The sequence below is a fragment of the Plectropomus leopardus genome, chromosome 9, assembly GCF_026936395.1.
Source record: "Plectropomus leopardus strain MGB_pleo_1.0 chromosome 9, ASM2693639v1, whole genome shotgun sequence".
In the NCBI taxonomy this organism is placed as follows: Eukaryota; Metazoa; Chordata; class Actinopteri; order Perciformes; family Serranidae; genus Plectropomus; species Plectropomus leopardus.
In genome coordinates this window covers 14,826,999-14,851,136 of record NC_142184.1, presented here as the reverse complement: position 1 = coordinate 14,851,136, position 24,138 = coordinate 14,826,999, and the positions used below count along the sequence as shown (strand labels likewise).

The 24,138-nt window shown below is 39.1% G+C and overlaps 1 protein-coding gene across 3 annotated transcripts in view; it reads left to right on the top strand.

Annotated features, from left to right (window-relative positions):
- LOC121946774 (glutamate receptor-interacting protein 2-like) overlaps window positions 1-24,138 on the top strand; it is a 47,723-nt gene that overhangs the window by 4,245 nt on the left and 19,340 nt on the right. For 2 of the 3 annotated variants that reach the window (XM_042491513.2, XM_088082055.1), the window contains exons 2-11: window positions 5,967-6,047; window positions 6,764-6,902; window positions 10,219-10,364; window positions 11,800-11,883; window positions 11,976-12,051; window positions 13,565-13,710; window positions 16,140-16,287; window positions 16,367-16,536; window positions 21,272-21,400; window positions 21,648-21,809. In XM_042491513.2, coding sequence (XP_042347447.2) covers window positions 5,967-6,047; window positions 6,764-6,902; window positions 10,219-10,364; window positions 11,800-11,883; window positions 11,976-12,051; window positions 13,565-13,710; window positions 16,140-16,287; window positions 16,367-16,536; window positions 21,272-21,400; window positions 21,648-21,809 — 1,281 coding nt within the window. The remainder of the gene's footprint in view (window positions 1-5,966; window positions 6,048-6,763; window positions 6,903-10,218; window positions 10,365-11,799; window positions 11,884-11,975; window positions 12,052-13,564; window positions 13,711-16,139; window positions 16,288-16,366; window positions 16,537-21,271; window positions 21,401-21,647; window positions 21,810-24,138) is intronic. The other variant, XM_088082054.1, reaches the window with a different exon arrangement.

Here is a 24,138-nt window from a genome sequence, read left to right as displayed (position 1 = left end):
CTGCCTCACTGAACCCCTCTGGCAGCGTGAGAGCGAGAGAGAGAGGGGGGGAGAGATAGCAAACACACTCACTCCCGCTCTGTTTGAGAGAGGAGGGTTATGTGTGAGCTCATGTGAGTGTATGAACAGGGGATGATAAACCCTCTGGAAAAGGACGACTGATTAGTGAGAATAGCTCAAAAATGGAACCACGGCAAGATGGCAAGAATAGGACATGAACCATTGCTTTGGATTTTTTTGGGAAAAACAGAGCTTGGTAAATTTCCCGGGACTGAGAAGAACATCTTTTTGTCACCAAGTTTAAATTGAGAGAGGAACTAGAGACCATCTGAGGATCAGAATTTGCCCTCTGGAGCTCATTTCCTCGCTGGGGTTTTAAAAACAGGGACAAAGGTTAAAGGAAATGTTGGCAGGGGAATGAAGAAACGAAGATGGTGTTTTATTTGAGCGGCTGAGCCCCTTTAACCTCAGGTGGAACCTCAGCTCTCTGCCCACTACTAAAGATCAGCAAGGTTACTTCCCGAGGGGTGGCTGCGCTGACGAAACTACAGCCATGCTGTGTGGTCTGAGGAGGGACACCAAGAACAGCATTGGTAAGAAGGGCACCACAATTTGATCTCTGCAGAGTGTTGGGACTTGTGTCACCTGGATCACCTGTAAAGAGCGGCTCATGTCTTAAATGCGTAGTTCACTTAAGTGCTCCTTCTAATGTGTAACCCATGCAGCCTAATGTGAATGTCCGATCATAAAAATGCATGTATTATGGATGTGATTGGAAATTAATGTGAGTGGACTTGACCACCAGCTCTGCATACCATCCTGCCATGTGTAATTGGGGCAGATATAGCAACGTAAACTGGGTCTGGCTGAGCCCCCCCCCGTTTATAAATAAAGTTTTACATCTGAAAATAGCATTATGATTTCATTGTCATTACGAGTGCCGCCCTCATATTTAACCTACATTCTGATTGGTTACAAGAGGGATGGCACACAGTGCCCTGAATTAAACCAGGAGTTAATTAACTCACATATTTACGCAGTCGCACAGGATTTTATTTTAGTCCATGTGGTGCTCCGAGGTCCTTTTCATGCAGCCATTAACTGTTTGAAACCTGTGCAAACTGGTTTGACTTACTCAAAAACATGGCCCAAAAATTGCAGAGAATTACTTTAAAAAAAAAGGAACAAGAAATTTATCTAAAAACAAGCAAAAACAAAACTATATATATATATATATATATATATATATATATATATATATATATATATATATATATAAATATTTATATATTTTTTTTTTTTTTTTCTTTAAATTTTACTAATTTTTTTAAACACATTTTTTGGGTCATTTTCTTTTCACCTTTTATTTAAATTTCTTTTCTGGCAATTCTGGCAATTTTCTTGCCAAGCTGTTCATTGTCCTTTTCCTCATGTTTTCTATAAAAATCAAACCAATGTGCTTGGCTTTCAATAGTTGAGTAGTTTTTGAAAGGCAGTGAGACATGACCTAACTGATGTCCATCTCTGTTTCAAGGGGTTAACTAACCTCCTTTGCAAAGACAACAGATTTTTTTTTTTCAATAGTTGATTCATTGTTGGGGCTGTTTATTAATCAGCTCCATCCTGATTTTAATTCTGGCCGTTAGGGTTATATGATGGTTATTTTAAGCTGGAGGAGGCTGGCTGGGGGATGGCTTGATGGCACAGTGGCGTTCAGTCACGTGCAGAGCGTTGGGGTCCGCGTTACCCAGAGCTAATGTTGCCTTTTGACTGCAATGACAGCTGCTGGACTGTCAGGGCCCTCAGGAGCCTGCGTGGTTATAAGGCTTTTGCCCGGCTTAATGTGTTTGTGATGTGTCACTCACTTTGTTTGCGCCTCACAGCTACTGGACAGGATATTTGTGCAAGGATGTGTGTAAATTAATGTGAAATACCATATTATGCATATGTATATTCTATACATCACCATAACATAGAAATACCAGCAAAGATGTTCTTGGTCTGAGTCTAAGGAAGGCTGAATTTTCTTACACAGAGAGTTCAGGTCAGAGAGGGTTTGACAAAGGATCCGTGCCTCTCAGCTGTCCAAAGGCCTCATCCTCAGTTGGGCAGACGTGGGCAGGGAGAACGTAGTTTGTTTGATGCCCTCTGAGCACTTTCTTTCCTCTACTCAGTCTTTACAAATCAGCACAGAAAAAAAGACTGAACTGGAAGAAACGGTCATTTTCATGTCACATTGATATACTGTCAGACCTGTGATGAAGGCAGGTCTAATTTCTGACCTCTAGGACACGTAGAAGTAGATCCTTTTTAGTTGGCATTGATTGGTTTACAGGAGGGGACACTGTTGGCACACCTTGGACAGTAAAGAGAGAATACAGGTATTGTGTGTTACTCATATTGTATCTATGTCCTGATTACTTCTGTATATATTGCGTTGTGCATTGCTGTATCATTCACAGATGTTCTATCTCTAACTTTAAATACAATTTTTTGTTCATCGTATTTTATACATTTTATTATAGCAAATAGTTTATATTTTTACGCACTTTACACACTCAGCACATTATATATATATATATATATATATATATATACAGTATATACATACATACATACATACATACATACATATAACGCTTTAACAGGCATTGTAACGGTTGACATTTTTTGCGATTGAATTGCTTCACTAAAAACTCACACTAAACATTAAAAAACCCCATTTTTTTAGTATTTTGATTTTACTGTAATTCTATTAAATTCTATTTTTATTATATTACATTGACTTTTTTTTTTTTTTTTTACCATATATTTAAACTGATTTTTATACTAGATTTATTATTATTTGTATTTTTTGGCAAACAATATGCAAGCAAGGGCTAAAATGCTGAAACATTAGAAAACATGAGAAATCACTATTCAAGGCATTATTTTAGCACCTTATGTCTATCAGAGAGGAAAAGTAACAGTAACAGCTTCACCCTATACTGTTTGTCTGGTGAAATTAGCAAATTACTTTCTGCTTGGGGTACACTGACGTTGGCTTCCATTCAAAGTCAGATATGTATATGATATGTATATGCATAAAGGTACATGTGTGCAGCCAGACATGTTGATCATACCAGCATGTCTGGCTGGTGGCCCAACCAGCTAAACCATCAAAGACAGCAAGGACTGGGTCAGGACCATCTAAGACCATCTCTGACCAGCTGAAACCAACTAAAACCAACTAAAACCAGCTACCAGAATAAGCTGGTCTTAAGCTGGGTTTTTTTTAGCAGGGGTTTCCACTTTTGTCCTCTTAAAAGCCCATTTTTTTGGTTTGGCAGCTTATAAAAACATAGTTCTGGGTTGTTTATGTTGTATATAGTGCATACTATCACTCAGTAGCTTTTAGCTTTTGTTGTTGCCTATATTGTATATCAGCTGGTCAGCGCTCATGGAATGGCTCTTGTATTTTATCACATGGTCAGAACTAAATCTTGTATAATAATATACTCGGCACAAAAGAGCTCCATGGATGTCATTTTTCTGTAGGACAATGTGGAAGTTAGGTTCACCCTGGTTCCCTCATTAAAAAGCCTTTGGGATTTTTTCCATTGAATTTTGGATCATTGCAAAAAAATAAGCTCTCTGGTACTTAAATGTTTGTGATACTTACATGTTTTGTTCATTAAGATAATATTCACAAATGAACACCACTTTCAAGCCTAAATGCAATCGCCAGAAGTAAAATGCTAACTTTAGGCTACGAACAGCCTACACTTTAGTCGCGTCTTCATAAAGCCATGTTCGGCTTGACTCAGCGTGATGATGTTCTGTAGACTCATTTAGATGTTTAAGTCACCAACAAGAATTTTATTTTAATTAAAGTCTTAAAGTATCCAATATTTACTGTACTGTATCAAAAGTTATTTCTTTATAGTAAATGTAGCATACTTAAGTATTGAAACTAAAAGTCCAAGTAAATGCTGTCCTACTTAAAAGCAGTAGCCTACATTGCTTAGCTACCACCGCAGTACTCCTGCCTGATTCTCCAAAATGAGGGTGTGCTCACACAAGCCCACTTCATCCAAACTATCTCTTTAAGTTTGATGCCTGTAGCACAAGGATTTAACATGGCCCCTCCACTCTTAAAAAAAAAGCCTTGGCACAGCTCCTCTTTAAGTTTGTAATATGATGTTCAATCACTGTGCAGGACGGCTGAAAAGGTAATCCGCAGTGGACAGGATTAGAGAAGTGCCAAGTCCGTTTCCTCATCGCTGTGACTGCTGACATGCTTGTATGGCTGCATTCAGGTTCAGATGGCCGAGTAGTGGCTCCGCTAATCTGAGGCCAGCTCTGTGTGCTCCGTCAGCAGTGAGTCCCACCGTGGGTAAAAAATAAAAAATCAGTTTCCCTGCAGAGCAGATTGAACATTTCCCAGCTATCTGTAGCAGCTGCTGTAAATGACATGAAAATGATGATTTTCTCTCCATGCCCGAACAGTCCATTAACCGCATGCTGTTCCTTCAGGAAAATTCCCATGCTTTAGTAGCTGCATACATCAAGCTCGCCACAAATGTATTCTAGTGTTAAATTAATGGTTTTCAAGGGTCTCTGCTGCAGACAGAGCAGAGCTATTTAAAACCCCTTCAACCTTTTGTAGGATTGTGGAAACAAAGTGAAGTGACCTTCTAGGGTCCTGAGTTCAGGCTGATCTCTGTGTTTCAGTTTCATGCCTAGTGGATGGATGTTGGCTAAGTGCCGATTCCCCCCCGGAGCCTCCACGTTACCCAGGGTGCAGTTCAAAGCATTAACATGTGTGCAGCTGTCATGATGTTCAAGGGATGTTCATTTAACTTTCTGCTGCAGAGTTTCATTACATGTCATCACAGTGCTTCATAACCAGTGGTGGACAAAGTACACAACTCTATTACCTGAATCAGAGTATAGATACTTCTGTACTATGTAACTCCAATTCAAGTGAAAGTTGCTGAGTCAAATTATTACTCGAGTTAACCTTTTAACACCTGAATCGACATCAGTTTTCTTGTGCTGCATTCGGACGTCTTTCACTAGCATTTAGACCTCTGAAGTGTGGGAAAATTAGCTTGATTTCCTTCAAAAACACTGGAAAAAACATAATGATCAACTCTGCATAATGCAAACAAATTAGTAAAAATGGAAAGGAAATTAGCTGGGGAGGATTATTAGATATGTTTTAAAAATAATTATAACAGGGAAAATGTCCAGCAAACTATATTTATAATTCTCATATATATCTATATATAAAATATTTAGAATATGTAACAATTCTCAAGGTCATTATCTTTTTTTTGTTAGTTTTTTTAAAAACTTTTTTCTTTCTTTTTTGTTGCATATTTTCAGGTATTTTTCTTTCTAGCTTTTTATTAATTCATTCATTTTTCATTTCTCAATAATTTGCTCATCGCCCTCCATATTTTTGAAAGAAATCAAGCTAATTTGCTCAGGTTTCAAAAGGCTAAAGTACCTGAGCTCTTGCTTTTAAATATATTTAAGCATTCACATTACTTATTTAAAAAATATTGGTGAATCCACAGCCAAAGTGAAAATGCTGAGTAAATGCTCTGATAGTCAAATCCATAAACAGTCATTTGACCAAAAATAGCACAAAAACAGGTACAAGAACAGTATTGTGACAAACAAACCACATGTAGAACTGCGTGATCACAGTTTATGGAAATTTGCATTTAAAAACAAAAAACAACAAAACCTGCCAATTTTAAAGCAAATATCAACAACTAATGAGAACTTAATAGAAATGTAGTCAAAAGAACATTGTCGTTCAAATATAGTGAAGTCAAAGCAGTCAGTTACCAAAAAAATAATACTAAAGTAAGGTACAAATACTCCAAAGCAGTACGTAAGTATAGGACTTAAATAAATGTAGTTTGTTACTGTCCACCATGGTTTGTAACAGCACCTCCCTGCTGTCTCCTCAGATGAAGGACCATACTCAAAGGGGAGCAAGGAGTCTGGGTCAGCTGACCAATCACATTCATCCTGCAGGCGCAGCTTCTCAGGTAAAATACAGTCAAACCTGACATTTTGTTTTCCATTTGTTAACTGATTCATGCTCCTGTGTCCTCAAAAAGAAGAGTCATTCTTCTCCGTGTGTGTGTAGCGCCATGTGTCTGCTGTGTTTTGCTTGATGTTGCACTGTTTTGAATGCTTAGATAAGGTGAAAAAAACGCTTGTGCGGCATACCTGTCATTTATACTAAACCACTGTTGGTAGACTTCACCTAGAACGATTTAACAGCGCAGCACAAAGTGGAACACAAGACAGAATGAGTCCTCTGGTGACACTTTATAGCCACATATCCATCAAAGTCAAGAAACTCATTTTTAATCACTTAAGAAAACTCTTAGATTTCACTTCATGACCCGATGAGTCTGCTGTCATTTTCAATGAGTGCCTCTTTTGTAATAATGCACAGATTTTTTTTTCCATTATCAGTATTTAGTGTGCTATTAATAAAACAGACTCTGTCCTTGTCCTCCTCCTCCGTCTGAACCCGTCACAAAGATTCACTCAGATTGAGGGATTTGAAGGAACAAGGAAAGGACAGAAAGTGAGAAAATAAAGTATGTGGTCGTGTGTCAGAGGGCATTTCTGTGAGAGATTCAGGGGAGAAAGATGAGGGAAAAAAGTCTTTGGTTGCCTCTCAGACAGGGCGATTCTGTCAAGCAGACGCTAATGCTGACTGTGGATCTGTGCCTGTGTCTGTATCTGTCAGCAGACGAGTACCGAGGAGTGACCACGGTGGACCTGATGAAAAGGGAAGGCAGCAGCCTTGGCCTCACCATCTCCGGAGGCTCTGATAAGGACGGCAAGCCCAGAGTGTCAAACCTACGGCCAGGTGGGCTAGCTGCCAGGTGAGATCACTGCTCTGTGATGCGGTTAAAAGCTGGCAACCACACCGAGCTGTCCGGACTTGTTATTCTGCTTCCGCAAACGTGCACGTGTTGCAAAGTTACACCAGCTCGCCTCAACTGCAGGACCGTAGGCGTTGTGTTAGATCAACTTGATGTCTTCCTACTTAAGACCCATGAGTCCATATAAGAAGTGACAATAAATGGAGGCAAGACTGATTTAGATGTTAAAGGGACAATCCCCCCCAAAATCAAAAATAAATATTTTTCCTCATACCTGTAGTGCTATTTATCAGTCTAGATTGTTTCGGCGTGAGTTGTGGAGTGTCAGAGATATTGGCTGTATGTATGTTTGTCTTCTCTTGAACATAATGGAACTAGATGGCACGAAGCACCAAAAAAATACATTTGAGAAACTCAACAGCAGTTTATTTTTCCAGGAATCATGACCCGCTTACTTCAGATAATCCATACACCTTGTTGTGAGCAGTTTCATGTAGGAACTATTTTCCTTCTGCAGAGCTACACACGCCAACCTGCGCAGAAGGAAGCGTGCATCACACATGGACTGGAGGCTCTTAACAGGGAGAGATGTAAACATTAATGGTCTCCTCCTCAGCTGAACTGTAACGTTACCTGGCTCAGTGGTGAGCCATGGATGTATAAAGAAAACTCGATACAGAGTTGAACGTGGGGCTCTGTTCCTTCCCATGAGAATTGCTTAGTGGCTTGTGAAGCCAAAAGGATTCAACTGCTGTGTAGAAAATTACTCAGATGATCAGCACTACTTCCGCAGTGCGTGGTCCAGCAGCTAACTTCTGATTTGGCACTCCACTAACTTAAGTTAATCAGAAGTTATGGGGATAAAATGATTTAATGGTGAAGCTCTTCTACACTTTCGAGATGTTATCGGACCCAATGGGTCAAATCCTGACAGCTAAAAGAAGTCATTTCCGAGGGGCTTTGATGCTCAAGAAGTGTTTTCCACTGATTTGCAGACATCTTTTTTTCCACCATGTAAGTCAATGGGAAAAAGTGTTCTTTGGCCACAGGGGATCACATGATGGAGTAATTACACTGTTTGGTCACTACAAAAATTGGCTTCAAGGCCTGGCGCACTTCCTGGGCGCCTGAGCCAAGCTAGTAGGAGATGCACGCTTCCTTCTGCATGTTGATAAGTTTGACGGGTGTAGTTCAGTAGAAAAAAAAAGTTCCTACTTGAAATTGCTCAAAACAAGTATTGTGGATTATCCTGAGTAACTGGTCATGATTTCTAGAAACACTGCTGTTCATTTTTTCAACTGAATTTGTTTTGGTGCTTTGAGCTTCCAAAGCTGAATGCCATCTAGTTCCTTTATACCTGAGAGAAAACAGACATCTCTACGGCTCATATCTCGACACTTTGTAACTCACACCAAAACAGTCTGATAAAAAGGAAAATATGTATTTTGGATTTTGGGGTGAAATGTCCCTTTAATATTTTCCTTTAAAAAATCCAGTTAATGTTTAAATCACTGTATGATGGTAGTAATTCAAAATAGCTTTATTTTTTTTTTTTTATTGTTGTACAAAGATTGCCTAACTAATTAAGATTCAATTAAACACATTTTCCTCAGACGTCAACACCATTACACTAATTTTCTCCAACATCAACCACACGAAAGGAAAATGTAGCGGAGGACTCATATTTCATAATGATTAAGCAGCGTGTGATTGAAGTGTAACACACACACACACACACACACACACACACACACACAGTTTTGTAAGAATGACATAGCCCCTCTGAAAATGTCTTGGCCAAATATGCCATTGCTTGTCAAGTCCAAGGAGGTTTAGAGACAGACACTGTGCTAATTCTTCCAAGCAGCCTGTCTTCCCACTGCTGAGTTCATGCTTGTATGGAAGTGCTAGCTAATTTACTCGGTGGAAAGACACACAGACAGACAGACAGACAGGAGAGAGACTGGCAGTGACGCTGCGTGATGTGACCGGACCGGATGACCGGCCGGCAGTTGCCTCTGCTGGTCAAGACGTCTTTCTCTGTCTGCTGTCACTCCTGATTGGCAGTTGCCCAAAGGTGAGATGGGGTGAGCAGGGCAGAACATCTCTTTAATTAATTAGCCTCCGACGAGCAGCGTGTTGACTCAGAATGTCATATGTGAGGCGGCATGTACAATCATCTGTGTCAGTGTTTGGAGAGGAGACGCTTTCAGCCGTCCACTCACACAGCTGGTTTTGTATGTACGAGGGATTAATAATGAAGTTATCATTACTGTGTTTGGACACAAATTAATACAACCAGCAGCTTGATGTATTTCTGCTTCTCTCACACAGATGGAACAGCCAGAATATTCACGCTTGCATCTCATATTGATCTTTGAGCCATTATGCATTTCTCTGTGGTTTGTTGTCTCTTTGCGGTCTTATTGGATTTCTTAGTATCATTAAGTGTCTGTTTGTGGTTGCTTTGAGCGATTTTGGGGTCATTTTTGAGTCTTTTTGTAGTTGATTTGGCTTGTTGTTCCCCTTTTTTTATAGTTGTTGTGAGTCTCTGTGTGTCTCTTTGCAGCTGCTTTACATCTCTTTGTGGTATTTTTATTTTTCTTTGAGGTCATTTTAATTGAACTTGTCGGTACATGTCTCTTTGAGTGACATTTTACAGTTGAAGGCCATAGGGGACCCTGACACTTGAGGTCCCACTGTTCCCAGTAAGCCTGCTTAAGTAATGCGTCCATGGTTGGCCCTGTGTAACAAACAGGTAGCTTACAGTGAGTTTAGAGAGATGAGAGTGAAAGGTGTGAGCTGTGAAACCAATAAATGATCTGTAAGTGTATAAAAAGCTCTGCAGAGGTGTTGATAATTCACTGTGGGGTTACTACAAGCTACATCTCACACCTTACAGATCTTTACAGTTTTAAAGCAAGGCAAGTTATGTATATCGCACATTTCAGTAACTGAGCATTTCAAAGTGCATTTCGGAGTGCAGAAGAAACACATTATAAAAAGATGTTTAAATACAACAGTAATTAAAGAGCAGAAAAAGAAAAAACTAAAATAGAGTACGACAAGTTAGTGAAAGAAATCAATCATTTGATTTAATTAAAGGCAGCGGCAAACAAAAAAGTTTTTGAGTCTTGATTAAAAGAACTGAGAGTTGCAGCCAACCTGCAGTTTTCTGAGATTTTATTCCAGGTAGGTGTTCAAAGTGAGCTCCTCAGCAAGATGAATGGAAAAATGGAGCCCTGATGCAGTCTATTATTCTGTCCGGTTGGTAATTCAGTCTTCATCTTGATGATCCGTCCATATATTTCTACAGGAGTGACCAGCTGAATGTAGGAGACTACATAAAGTCAGTGAATGGCATCAACCTGTCAAAGCTCCGCCACGATGAGATCATCAGCCTGCTGAAGAACATCGGGGAGCGAGTCGTGCTGGAAGTGGAGTACGAGCTGCCTCCTTTCGGTAGGTGAAGTTTGTGTGAATATTGAAAAATAAGTGTCAGATGCACATTGGTAGGAATTTGGTTGATTCAAAGGCTTATTACTTATGGCTGCAGACCAGAAGAAAATACCAGGCTTATGTCTAGATTAATACTGAGCTACTTTTTGGTGAGTTAAAAGGAAGTATTTTACCATTCATACATCAACATCAACTTCATTGTCATGTGTATTAAATTGCAATGAAATGATTGTGCTCAGTGAGACTCTCTGCCTTACACAAAAGACACACATCCCTAGACAACAACAAGAGAATAATTATGCAAATTATACAGTACATGCAATATACTGCAACAATGTGCGATGCGCATTGATGCGCCAACTGTTCAGCAACCTGACTGCCTGAGGAAAGAAGCTGTTACTGAGACAGGTGGTGTGATCTGATGCTCCTGTAATGTGTTTCAGATGGAAGTGGGAAAAAAAGGGCATGAGCCGGGTGGCTGGTGTCTTTAAAGGAACAGTTCACTCCAAATCAGAATTACATATAATCATCTGGCCTCTATTTATCAGTCTAGATTGTTTTGGTGGGTTAGGGTTAGGAAGTAGATTGCACTCGGCATGTGATGCAATATATATATATATATACATATATATATATATATATATGTATATATGTATATATATAGGTCAGCATGACCTGTGGGTTATCTTGAGTAATCGGTCAATGATTTCTGAAAAGACACATTGAGTTTTTCACACGTTTTTGGCGCTTTGAGCACCATAAGCCGAGTGACATCTAGTTTTATTATATTCAAGAGAAGGCAGTCAACTCTACCGCTGTTATCTCCAACACTCAGCAACTTACAGCAAAACAATCTAAATTGATGAATAGCACTACAGGTAAGAGAAAAAAATATGCTTTTGATTTTGAGGTGATCTGTCCCTTTAATGATATTTTGGGCTTTTCTTTTGCAGCTAGTGATGCAAATGTCATAAAGTTTTGGTCATTCTGTGCCAATGATTTTTCCTGCTGCAATACATTTGTGAAGCAGACCAGAATAACTTAGACATCTAAACATGGTCAGCCAAATTTAGCCCCAATGTTACCCCAACATGTAGACATCTTTCGTCCTGCAAATCACCAGATCAATACTTATTGGGTTTCTCCGATCGAGGCACTGGCCTCAGAAACAGAGTTGGTCCCCGGGCGCTGCACTGTGGCTGCTCACTTCTCTGAAATCATTAACACTGGTCAAATACTAAGAATTAATTTCCCCACTGAGATGAATTAATCATTTTTCCACAATGCTTTGTTCATTCTCAAGACTCAGCACTTACTTATAACACTCAGTGACACTAACAATCAAACTTTTGTGAACGGTTTCTGGTTGATAATACCTCGTTTTATGTGTATCTCTAGGGGATCAGGGCAATAATTTTCTGAATCTGTCTGCTCTTAGTCCAGAACCCCTCAGGAGTCTTAACCAAAACCATAGAGGTGTGTTTACACAAAGAGGGAAACAGCTTTGGGTTTGTCATGAGAGGTAGGTGCATACACATTTTATTCTAAAATCCTTCAGTTTAAATAATAAGCTTGTTTGCACTGATTTATGTTGTCTGTGTGTTTTTTTTTTAGGAGGCTTCCATGAGGACTGGCGCAGATCTCGTCCTCTGGTGGTTACCTACGTCAGGCCCGGAGGCCCCGCTGACAGGTGAGAACAAGGATAGTTGACTTAGTGTTTGTGTGTTTACGAGTGGAGCTATTTTGGTGTCATGATCATGCATGAATGAGCCCATTCACGTTATTGTATGTGCCTGTGCATGCATGTTTCTATAGACCTTTTTACACAGAGATGGTGCTATAGGGTCGCTGCGAGATCTCTTCTTTATGCCTCCTTTACATTTTTACACAGAATCAAATGACGTTGGCATCATCCCGCTTCAGTGTGTGGTTATACATTGCATTGCAGCTCTGCAGGACCAAAAGAGGCATGACAGACATGACATATAACACAACAGCATCAGCCTCTAGTGTGACAAAAACAGATACGTCAGCAGCACTTTCAAAACAACAGCAATGGAAGTAATGTTTCAATAACTATCATTTACCTTCTCAGTTATATGGTTTCTGATCTCATACCCTGCTTGAATGGCAAGGAGCTCTCGAATATTATTGTTTCCTCAATTTGCCGACATTTGTGTTCTTCATCTTTGAGTTAGCTGCTAACCACTAACAGCTACTTTTTGAATCTCCCATGGTGGATCGCACGCATAACACGCTGTCAAAACGTCACACTTGACCCCACACATGGTCAGGTTTTTTCAGCTTTACATTCTATACAGACTTTGTTTTGGGGCTGTTATTAACTCGAGACTACTCTTTCCCCCTTTTCCCTGATTGTACATTATATACAGAACAGCAAGGCAGCATAACAGCTTTTATGTATTTAGATGTTTATTTGTTAGGATCCCATTAGCTGTACCCAAGAGCACAGCTAATCTTCCTGGGATCCACATCGACATTAAACATGATTGTCAACACACAGTAACACATTTAAAAAGTTACATTTAATATGACTATCAACCCAAATAGCAAACATAAGACAGAGAAATAATATATATGTGATAAATGTATGTATACATGTATGAGTATATGTATACATATGAATAAAAATGTCAATAACTCTCAATATAGGTAACAGCAAAAACTACAAATCTCCAAAACTTACATCATACAAATATGATGTATGGACCAATGAATATGTTTTACTAATGCCTTATCTCTGTCTGCCTTAAAACTATTTTTCCACAGCCATACTCGATTAGGTTATTAAGAATTATATTTGTAAATGTAAAATATCTTTATGGTCATATTATTTCTTTATCATCCATCTGTTTCCTGGCGGCTGTATGAAATTGTGGCTGTGACACATATAGAGTCTGTTCAAAAAAGAAAGGGCACCGCTCATCCTGCGGCTAATGCAACATTTCACTTTTCCCTATGAAAACAGAGTGCACCAAAACACTGGAGCAAACATAATTCACCATCAAAGCCTTTACGGCCGCTTATCTCCTTTATCCTTCATCTCACCTGGGAGGAAACGCTCATGTGGAACTGTTTAATGATTTACTGTGACTGGTGCTTGAACGCTCCTACGAGCATCTTGTGCCGGTCGCTTGTGTTTTATTATTTTGCCTTCTCTTTTTCCTCCTGCGTCTCTCCAGAGAGGGCACTTTGAAGGCCGGAGACCGAGTATTGAGCGTGGACGGGATGCCTTTAAACAGAGAGAAGCACGCCGACGCTTTGACCATGCTGATGCAGAGCGGCCAGGAAGCTCTGTTCCTGATTGAGTATGACGTCTCTGTCATGGGTGAGCACACACACACAGGGAATATGTGGAGGCATGGTAGGGCAGCGTTGCTCTGAGGGTAAATAATGTGGCCGTTCGGCTGCGTAGATGGGAGTGAGTGTCAATGCTGGAGACGCCACCAGGGGAGTCACACTGGCCCAAGAGCACAATTTCAACAGGGAAAGGGTAGATGGGTAATATTCAGTGTTTTATTGTAGTGCGTGGACCTCTCTTCACTCCTGAAATATGACAGGTTCAACCTCAATAAAAAAAAAAAGAATAGTATTTTTCTGTATCAGAGGAGCCATTTCTGTCAGTGAATTGCTGAAGGAAGCACAGTAAACAGTATTGCTGCATGGTGCAAACCGCCATAAAGATGACGGGGAGGATGAATGCCAGCCCCTCCAGTGATGAAGGAGCAGTCTGTTCTTAGGCATGCTCGGAGAATAATGACTGACCCATCATATATCCTACAGTGTTCCCCACTGGAAATTCAACCATTTTAAAAACTCATTTGTTCCTTCCTTTATCAGACTTTTAAACCATGCTGTTCAAGGCTGCAGGGATTGTGCAATAGTTACATGATGTTTTACCAATGGGGCGTAGGCAGTATGTGTTATGTAAAATGTATGTGCAATATTTTGCACATACATTTATGTGGTTTGTTTTATTGTGACTGTGAAGGGATTTATGGATGCAGCATCTGAGTTCAAGACAAACAAAAAACTAAATTGTATCATATTGTATATTATTTTAAGCACTTTCAGCAATTAATGCTGTGAAAATGACTCTTGACTCTAAGTGTGCAGAGCAAATCAAATCTATAATGACTTTGGGTCAAAAACTCACCATAGATTATTACCTCTCTTTTGTGATGGTGACTAATTCTCTCATAAGAACACAAACTCTGTGCAAAATAGGGCAGGTCACTGAGGACATGTGACACACATTATCTCTCTGTATGTGGGAGTTTAGGATTCAGACCTCCTGCCTCCACACTAAACCAGTCAGAGGGTTCACAAACTATAAGACAAAAATTAGAAATATGGGGGGAAAAATACTAACATCATGGTTTTCTCAGATTCTTTAAGTGGAAACAGACAACCTTTTTGCTTTTACTTTACATTTTGGAGTAGATATTGATCGCAGAATTTAATGACATAATGACACCATGGGTGTTTAAACTGGTTCTCTATGGAGTGCCTCAGGGATAACATTTTTCTGTAGGCTGATGCAGAAACTAGCTTTGCCCTGGTTCCCTCATCAAAAAGCCTGTGGGATTTTTCCATTTGATCATGGATCATTGCAGAAAATCAGCTCCGTGGTAAATAAATGTTTATGATACTTACACATTTTATTCAGCTAGATAAACTTTACAAATGAATGCCACTTTTAGGATTTTTGAGGCCTAAATGCAATCGCCAGAAGTAAAAGCTAGGCTTTAAAAGAGCTGTTTGGCGCAGTTTGGTGTGATGACATTCTGTAGTCGCATTCAGCAACCCTTTTTTTTTTTTTTAAGTTCACGACTTGGGTATTTACTGGAATATTTTATGTTGAAGAACAAAACATGACAGTCTCTTAAGGTGTGTTAACCATAGACCTTATTTAAGGCTCCTAGCCAAAAACATATTAAAAAGACTGAAAAAAGACTCATTACTGGGTTTTTTTCTTATTTTCTTTTTCTTTTTTTCTTATTGAGCTTTACATACAATAACCCAATATCCTCTATAGCTAACTGAATAAACTCATATTATATTAACACCAGTGACACAGTGTTGTGTTCACAGCTTTCTAACTATCACCTTGCACCTCTCTGGCATGGCCCCTATTCACAGTTAGGCCATTTATTTAACAGTAATGTAAAACAAAAATGAGGCATGATTGCATGGTTCAACTCCCCCCTACATGCCTCTGCTGTGACGTCCTCAATGGCAGCATGTCGGCTCTGTCTTCTCCTCTGCATCCACCTCTTCCTCTGACAACATGTCCAGTACACTTTACATCTTCTTTTCTGTATGAGCGTCCTGTCATTCCTCTCTGATGTTTGTAAGGACCATATTCAGGAACTGTGATACCTTCGTAAAAAAAAAAGTGTCCATCTGTCATGTAAATTATCTGAATCTGAACCTGTTATCAGTTCATTATGTAGAGATAAATGCCAATGCCAGTGAGAATTTAAAATAAACATATGGAGAAATGTGCTTGAGAGTAATCAAAACCATTGGAAAAGCAATGCAATCCACCTGGGACTTAAAGGCAAAGTCTTTGCAGCAGCTGATCAAGGGACAAGAAATGCATGTAAAATAAATCTGATGACAGTGTGCTAATTTTTTGGACAATCTTGTCATCGCAGATTGAGATTGTAAAAGAGACATATACTATGTATGTTCTTGGCTTCAGATGCATCCAGTGATCTTGTAAGCCTCTCATATATGTGTTGTCTGTTTCAGAGGCAGTGCAGCAGGCCTCGGGCCCTCTGCTGGTGGAGATAGTGAAAGGTCCCTCGTCGAGCCTTGGGATCAGCCTCACCACAACAATATACAGAAGCAAACAAGTTATTATTATTGACAAGATAAAGCCAGCCAGCGTGGTGGAAAGGTGAAACTTACATCTTAGTGTTCTGCTCCACAGACACTTTCCTGTTAAACTTTCCTGACAGTCTGTCTCACTCTGTCAGGTGTGGAGCACTGCATGCAGGTGACATCCTTCTGTCTATAGACGGGACCAGCACAGAGCACTGCTCTCTGATGGAGGCCACGCAGCTACTTGCCAGCACTTCTGATGTTGTGAAACTGGAGATTCTGCCGGCCAGTCAAAGCAGACTTCCTGTCAGGCCGCAAGACGCAGGTATGTAATGAAGGTTGAGGATGGCTTTGTTGCTTAAACACATTCGTTTTTGTTTGTTTGGCCCAAATGAAACAAGGAAAATGTTTCTGTGATTGCTGGTGTTCTGTTTGTCCTGGAGGTGGCACAACAAACACTGCAAATCTCTTGCAACAGAATAAGATATCAGAGTGTTATGAGAATCTGCTGTAAAAGAATAAATGACTTCAGACAAACTGATCATTTAGGGCTGCAACTGTAATTGATGACATAAAAATAGTAAATTATTTATTTAGCCATAAAATGCCCAACCTGACGTCTTTAAATAGCCTGTTTTTGTCAGATATTTGGTTTACAATAGACTTATTTTTTAATATTTAGCAAAATGCCAATTTTAAAGAAGGTTTAACAATTAAAACTTTTTTATTTTATTGTTCTTATGCTCCCTTTAATCTTCTCCTGACCCCTTAGATTTTTCTTGTGACCCTTTGGAGGGGCTCGATTCCTGGGTTGGACCCCACTGGACAAAACAACATAATTGTAACAAAAGCGGTGTAACCATTAAGTATGAAATGGAACTCAGTTGCAGTGTGGTGCAACTGGTTGTGGTGACACTTTTACTTAAGTAAAGCATCTGAGTACTTACACCACCTAAATATAAAACATATAACATATAAATATTTACATATATGCGTAGTCGCCCAGTGTGTGTGTGCGCAGTAAAGTTTTTCAGAATGTAAAAAAATGTAAAATTAGTGTCACAACTGTAAGGCAAACTATGCAAAAACATTTAGGACACGCTCAAGTGCAATTATGCAGATGTGCAGCGCAATGCAAAAGACTTACAGAGGACAATGTTGACTAACGGACTAATTGTTTCAGCACTGCAGCATTTAAATGTTTTGAGGTAGTTCTGTGTTTATATTGTGGAGAATATACAGGCTGCAGTTCAATGTGTTGTCCTCACCATATGTATTGTGACTCCGCTCTACCTACAGCTGTAAAGAGCCTGGCTGCTCCCAGCTGCCTTCTACCAAGTACTGTGAATCAGCGTGTGTGTGTGTGTGTGTCTGTGTGTGTGTGTGTGTGTGTGTGTGTGTGTGTGTGTGTGTGTGTGTGTGTGTGTGTGTCTGTGTGTCTGTGTGTCTGTGTGTACGCTGCCGGCCACAACCCCTTTGCCTTTGGGCACACACTCGGTCTCTTATGCATACCAACAAGCCACTCACACACTCGCACACACACACACACACAAATACTGTAAACACTTTCTCGGTCAGAGATCATGTTCGTGCCGTGTTCTGCAGACTTATTTATGGGTCAGCAGCTGCGGGGGCTCCTTAACATGTGAGCATGTGAGGAATCATACAACATGACAAAGGAAATAAGATGTAGTTTAGAATTCCCTGCGGTTCACTGAACGCTTTATCTACAGTTTCTTCTTTGTGCCCTGATCCAGTCTTTTAAGTTTTATTTACCAAACTTTCATTTGTTTTTTTTTAAATCCTTATTTACTGATTTATTTTGATTTCCATTTTTACAGGCTTAAAGGGAAATTGTATTCCAAAATTAAGAATAAATAACTTTCCCCTTACCTGTAGTGCTATTTGTCAATCTAGATTGTTACAAGTGTTAGAGATATCGGCCACAGAGATGTCTGTCTTGTCTCAAATATAATTGAACTAGATGGCACTCGGCAAAGCGTCAAAAAAAAAATCAGAAAAAAAAGTGAAAAACTCAACAGCAATGCCTCTTTCCGTAAATAATGACCAGGTTATTTTAAATAATCCACAGACCTTCTTGTGTTCAGTTTCATGTAGGGACTAATTCTGTCAAAAATACTGATTCATCGATACATTTGAATTCTGAAGATTTAAAATGGTTTCGATACTAATGTTCCTCAGTACTGACACTATTAATAATACTTTCCTGCTCTTTTTTCTCCTCCAATAGTGAATTGACGCACACACGACCTCAGTATCAGCTTTTTGGTCTCAAAAGTGGCCGGCTTCTGTATATCAATATTTTCAAAATACTGCATTAAAGTCCAAAATTTCAGTATTGTGAAAACACAAGTCGGAACTGTCTCTCTACTGAACTACACACACCGACTGTTTCGCTGCACAGAAAGAAGCGTGAATCTTTTCATGGACAAGAGGCTCGTGCTTGTGACAGCACGAGATGCAAACATTAATATCGTCCTCTTCGGCTGAGCTGTAAGGTTAGCCAGCTCAGTGGTGCAAGGTGAGTTAGCAGTAGATGCACAGTTCCCTCTGCGTAGTGATAGCTGCCGAGTGTAGTTTGGCAGAAAGAAAATAGTTCCTACATGAAACTGCTCACAACAAGTTTTTTGGATTATCTATTGCTGTTGAGCTTTTCCTATGTATTTTTTTGGCCCTTTGAGAAGCACATCTAGTTCTATTATATTGAAGAGAAGGCAGACAATCTTTACGGATGCCATCTTCAACACTCAGCAACTCACACCAAAACCATCTAGATTGATAAATAGCACTAGAGGTGAGAGGAAAGATGTGTATTTTTGATCTGGGGGTGAATAATCATTGTAAATCCTTTGAAGACTACATACAAATGAATAATATTTTAACTTTATTGTCTCCTGTTTACCGCTGAAATGTCTCAATTAAAAGTGCAGCTCCGGCATTGCCTCGCTTTAAAATAACAGACGTATCTTCTTGAAATTTCTATTCTATGATTCTCCCCTTGAAAACATCACCATGGTTTTATGATAAAACGATATTTTCACAGCTTCTCTCCCCCTGGGATAAGACATGATTATAAGATGCAATTTGTCTAATCTCCTCTGGGGATTTAATAAGACTGATACGGCCACTGAGAGATTAGGAGTTAATGTTTCTTTCCACCGGCGTTGATCGAAAACACCATTTCTTGGAGAGGTTCCCCAAGGTGAGCTTAACATAAGCCGTCAGAGCCAAAGCCTCACAGGTTTGATGAGTCCGATAGACACTGGTTCTCCGGAAAGAGCTGCGGGTTCTCCCGTTAGTATTCTGCTTACATACTGGTTGGATTTAACCAGGTTCCCTGAACATGGCAAACGTCCCAGGCGCTACTGCAGTCATCCATGTTCCCAGCAAATCCTCCATCCGTGTGAGCAAATTGTTGGAGATTAGACCCCTGCAAATGAAGCAGCAAGGATTACTGTCACATGTAACACTCTGTGACAATTTTAGCTGCATGAATATGTAAAAGAAAGTTAATTATTGAGGTGTGTGTCATGCAGGAGGTCAGTTGTTTCGCTTTGAATGCGTCACAGATAGTTTGATTAAAAGCTCTACTTTATACAGGCTTAAGCCTTTCATGTCCTCACTAAAAAAAGGATGAGAAATATATATTTTTGCATTATTTATTTCCTTGGGGTTATAATAACAAAAAATCAATACTATATATTTTTTTATTTATAGGCCTCTTATAAACAGTTTAAGGTGGCCCTTCATAGCAAAGAAAAAAAATCTACTCTTGTACTCTTATAATTCTTGTAATATGTAAGTTCACCAACATATATCAGTGTTAGCATGGAATTAGTAGTATCCCAGTGCCAGTATTATTTCCACATATTTATTCTGTATATTTACAGCTACAGTACTTTGAAAACATCTCAGCAGCGGTGAAAAATCATTCTGATTTCACTCCTTTCATCAAATATATGATGGAATAACATAAAATATATAGTATTAGCAACAGTGAATAGACATTGTTTTTTAAATTTCGTAAATATTGGGAATTTATTATCTTAGCATCACTACATTTACCATGAAAGGTCAATTTGACCGTTTTGTAAAACATAGTTTTAGACAGTAAAAAATCATTCTTATGAAATTATTCCAGCATATTTTTAATGGATAACACTAAATGTATCATTTAACAATGATGAATGATCAGAAACCTTTTTTTTTTTACATCTTAGCAAATAGTCACTTTAAATTTAATTAGCTTAACTCCACTTTTTTTAAAAAAAATGTATTTGCCCCTTATTACATTTTTAAGTTTTGTATAAAGTTACATAAATATTTACAGTAAGACCTCTGAAACTATAATATGTAAAAACAAATGTCTACCATGGAAAATTCCACCCTCAGTGATTTTTTTTGTGTGTGTGGATTTTTTAAATTAAGTCAACAGAGTTTCTAAGTAAAAACTGCATGAATATGAATCACACAGGATTTAAATGTAACGTGTTTAGACCGAAACTGTCTGCCAGTCAGGTTCAGAAACAGACACCCTGCATCATCAGCAATCAGGCTTTCAGCTGAGCTCAATCAAGTTCAGGCCGCGTGCCTCCCAACAGCCAGAATCACTTCCTGCTAAACACAACAACATCATGCCCGGCGCACAACTGACACCGACTCTTTTTGCATCGAGATCTTTTGAAAATGAAATGATAAAAATGATCTCCAGTTTGCGCTTAACTTTTTGGAACCTTGCAAGTAAAAGTAAGATTTTTTTCCAACCCATTCAGCCAGTTCAGCTCTTTGTGTCTAACTGATTCTCAGATGCTCATCACAATACATTAAACCACAGGGTTTAATCTAGTGTACCATGACGAAAACATTAAATATCAATTACCCCGCTCTGAATTATCCTCCAGGCACTGTGTGGCGTGGTACAAATTTAGACATGGGAATGAAGGCGTGATTTCATGGGGCAGAATTTAGAAACATGCAAAAAAGTGGAGTGGATCTGGTTCATTTAATGGAAAAGTGTTTTTGCCTTTGTGTCGCTGCAGTAAAAGTGCAGAAGAGCAACCATCATCACTGGGACCAAAGCAGCAACTACTGCCATCCCCCACATGCCAGCCACAGCAAGACATGGAGCAGCCCAAGCCACCCACACAACCAGCAGGACCACTGCAAATGTAAGTTATCACTTGTGACAGCACTGCTGCTGGCGAGACACCATAGCAGGAGCCTTTTCTTCAGCGCGTTTGTTAAATCTTTTCCAAGACGTTTACTCCAACACTGTTACCACAGTTCTTTCTGTTGTTGCATGTTCACATGAGCGCGTGCTGCTGCTGCTGTGGACGTAAATAAAATGTCATCATGATGTGGTTTAATCTAAATGTAGCAGGCTTTTGATATGTGTAGTGCTATGTCTTCTTTCAGCTCTGGTGAGTGGTGGCTTCTCCCCTTCCTCCACAGCCACTTCAGGCTTCAGCAGCCAGGGTAGCAGCACGCTGCCCTGCCCCATCCCTCCCATTGCTCCCACCAGCCCCCGCAGCTCCACAGGCAAGAGGAGAAACAGGAAGAAGGACCACAAGAGCTCACGTATGACCAACCACACTGTCTCTCCCCCTTTCTTTTTAACCGCATAAAGCTGTATTATTTTGTCCTCTCCATTCATATAAATGACAGCAGGATAAATAACAAACACCTCTCGTTATGTGTTGCAGGACTGTTTTATCAGACTGCATTTCTTCTAGCGAACTGCACCTAATAATAAACTGGCAGCTGAGTGTTGGTCGATAAGATCTCTGCCTCCAACTTAATACAGTGGCAGTGAAACGGATTTATTTGTGGTGTGCACAGCATTGCACAGGTCTCTGCAGACATCTCTGCAATCCAAACATCTTTTTATTACTTTTTGGCACCTCAATATCAGAGGTTCGTTTGCAAAAGCAGATATCTGTTTTTATTTATCTTACTAAATCATGGGGGTTTTTGTACCGCAGGGAATAATAATCAAACTGGTGTTGGCTTATTCATTTTCAGAGTAGCTCCTATTTGCTTTTGTAAACATACAGACTTGTGGTCTATATATTTATATCGATATATTCAAAGACTCCTTATTTGACATCATAAATGATAATGAAAAGCAGCAAATTCTCACATTTAAGAAGCTGAAACCAGAACATGTTTGTCATTATTGCTTAAAAAAAGAAGACTGAAACAATTTGTTGATTGTCAAAATAGTTAGCGATTCATTTTCTTTTGACCAACTAATCACTGAAGCTGTCAAATAACCAACAGGCAGAAATCTCTAAAACTAAAAATCTCTGCAGGATGGTTAAGTGGGTAAATACACTGCATTTCAAAAGTTTGAAATCATTCGTTTCATTCACGTTTTTCTTCTTTTCTTTAATAATGGCTATTTAATCAAAGATTTAAAAACAGTATAATTCAGACACCAAGTGTTATTTACCTTTTTGCCTGTTATTTACCCCAAAAGAGGAATAATTAAATGATCAAAACTTTCTTTACACTGTTAGAACTGAATTTATTTTCGAATCTAGAAAAGCAAATTGGCCATTGATCATTATTGACCCATAATGGTGCAAAAAGGATGTAACATTTTTGTAAAGCCATTTTACTTTGTCCCCTCAGCATCCTAATCAGTGGTTAGATATAAAAGGTTTAAACTGATTTGTCAGTCCGCTATATGTTTAGCTGATGTTCCCTGATCCACTTCCAGTAGTGCTAACCTGAGAGTAACCTTCTGTTTCTACTGTGGAGTTTGAAGAGCCGCTTTGCTAAAGCAACATGTTGCCTGTTTATCTCAGCTTGTTATCAGCATTTTTGGGCACCTAACACTGAAACAGGAACCTAACGGTCCTTTTTAAATCTGCGCACATTGTGATGCCAAGCTTTCCGTTTCTTTTACCATCGAATGGTGATTTCTTCTGTTCGTTTTGAATTGTTGCTCAGAGGGATCTTTGTCTCTTTCAGCTCTTTCAGCTGTCACTCTGGTTGAACCATCATACAACGTTTTACTCTCCACATATAAAACAAGCCCTTCACATAAAATAACATCTGTTTGTAAAGAGGATTTTCTGCAATGTAAAAGCATCAAAAACCATTTTTGGTAGAGGAAATATTCAGTTCCTTTACTTAAGTAAAAGTACTAATACCACACTGTGAAAATACTCTGTTAAAGGTAAAAGTCCTGCTTTAAAAATGTTACATACGAGAAAGTAAAATCAAGAGATATACTTGAAGTATGAAAAGTACCCATTTAAGAAAAATAAGGAAAAAAAAACAAACCCAAAAATTAAAAACTGTTAAAAACAAGAGAAACTGACTTAAACAGTTATCAAAATAGTTGCCAATTAATTTGGTGTCGTTCAGCTAATTGATTAGCTTAACCGTCCAATCATTTTAGCTGTAATAGTATAATCTGTTGGGTAGTTAAATTTATAACTAAACATCCTATTTTGTACACTAGTCTTATCTTGAATCGTGCATAAATCTTAATTCGTAAAGTCACTAGGTAGCTAAAGATCCCAGATAAATGTAGTGAGGTAAAAAGTACAATATTTTCCTGAACAAAATGGAGTAAAAGTATCAATTGGGATGAAATGAAAAGACTCAAGTAAAGTCGAATTACTTCAAATTTGCACTTAAATACAGTACTTAAGTAAATTTACTTAGTTACATTGCACCACTAAAGACCATTCAAAATACACACAAGTCCTCTCACACATCTGACTATGCCAGGCAAGTTTTTGTGGCAGGCAATTTCAACCTTTTGAACAACAGTGCATATTAGTTTTTCTGTTGTTGTTGTTGTTGTTTTTACCCTTTAAAGATGCTTCACAGTGCTGTTAAAACACCTTTAGCGTCTGTTTGGCCCCCTCAGTGTGTGAACAGACTTGACTGA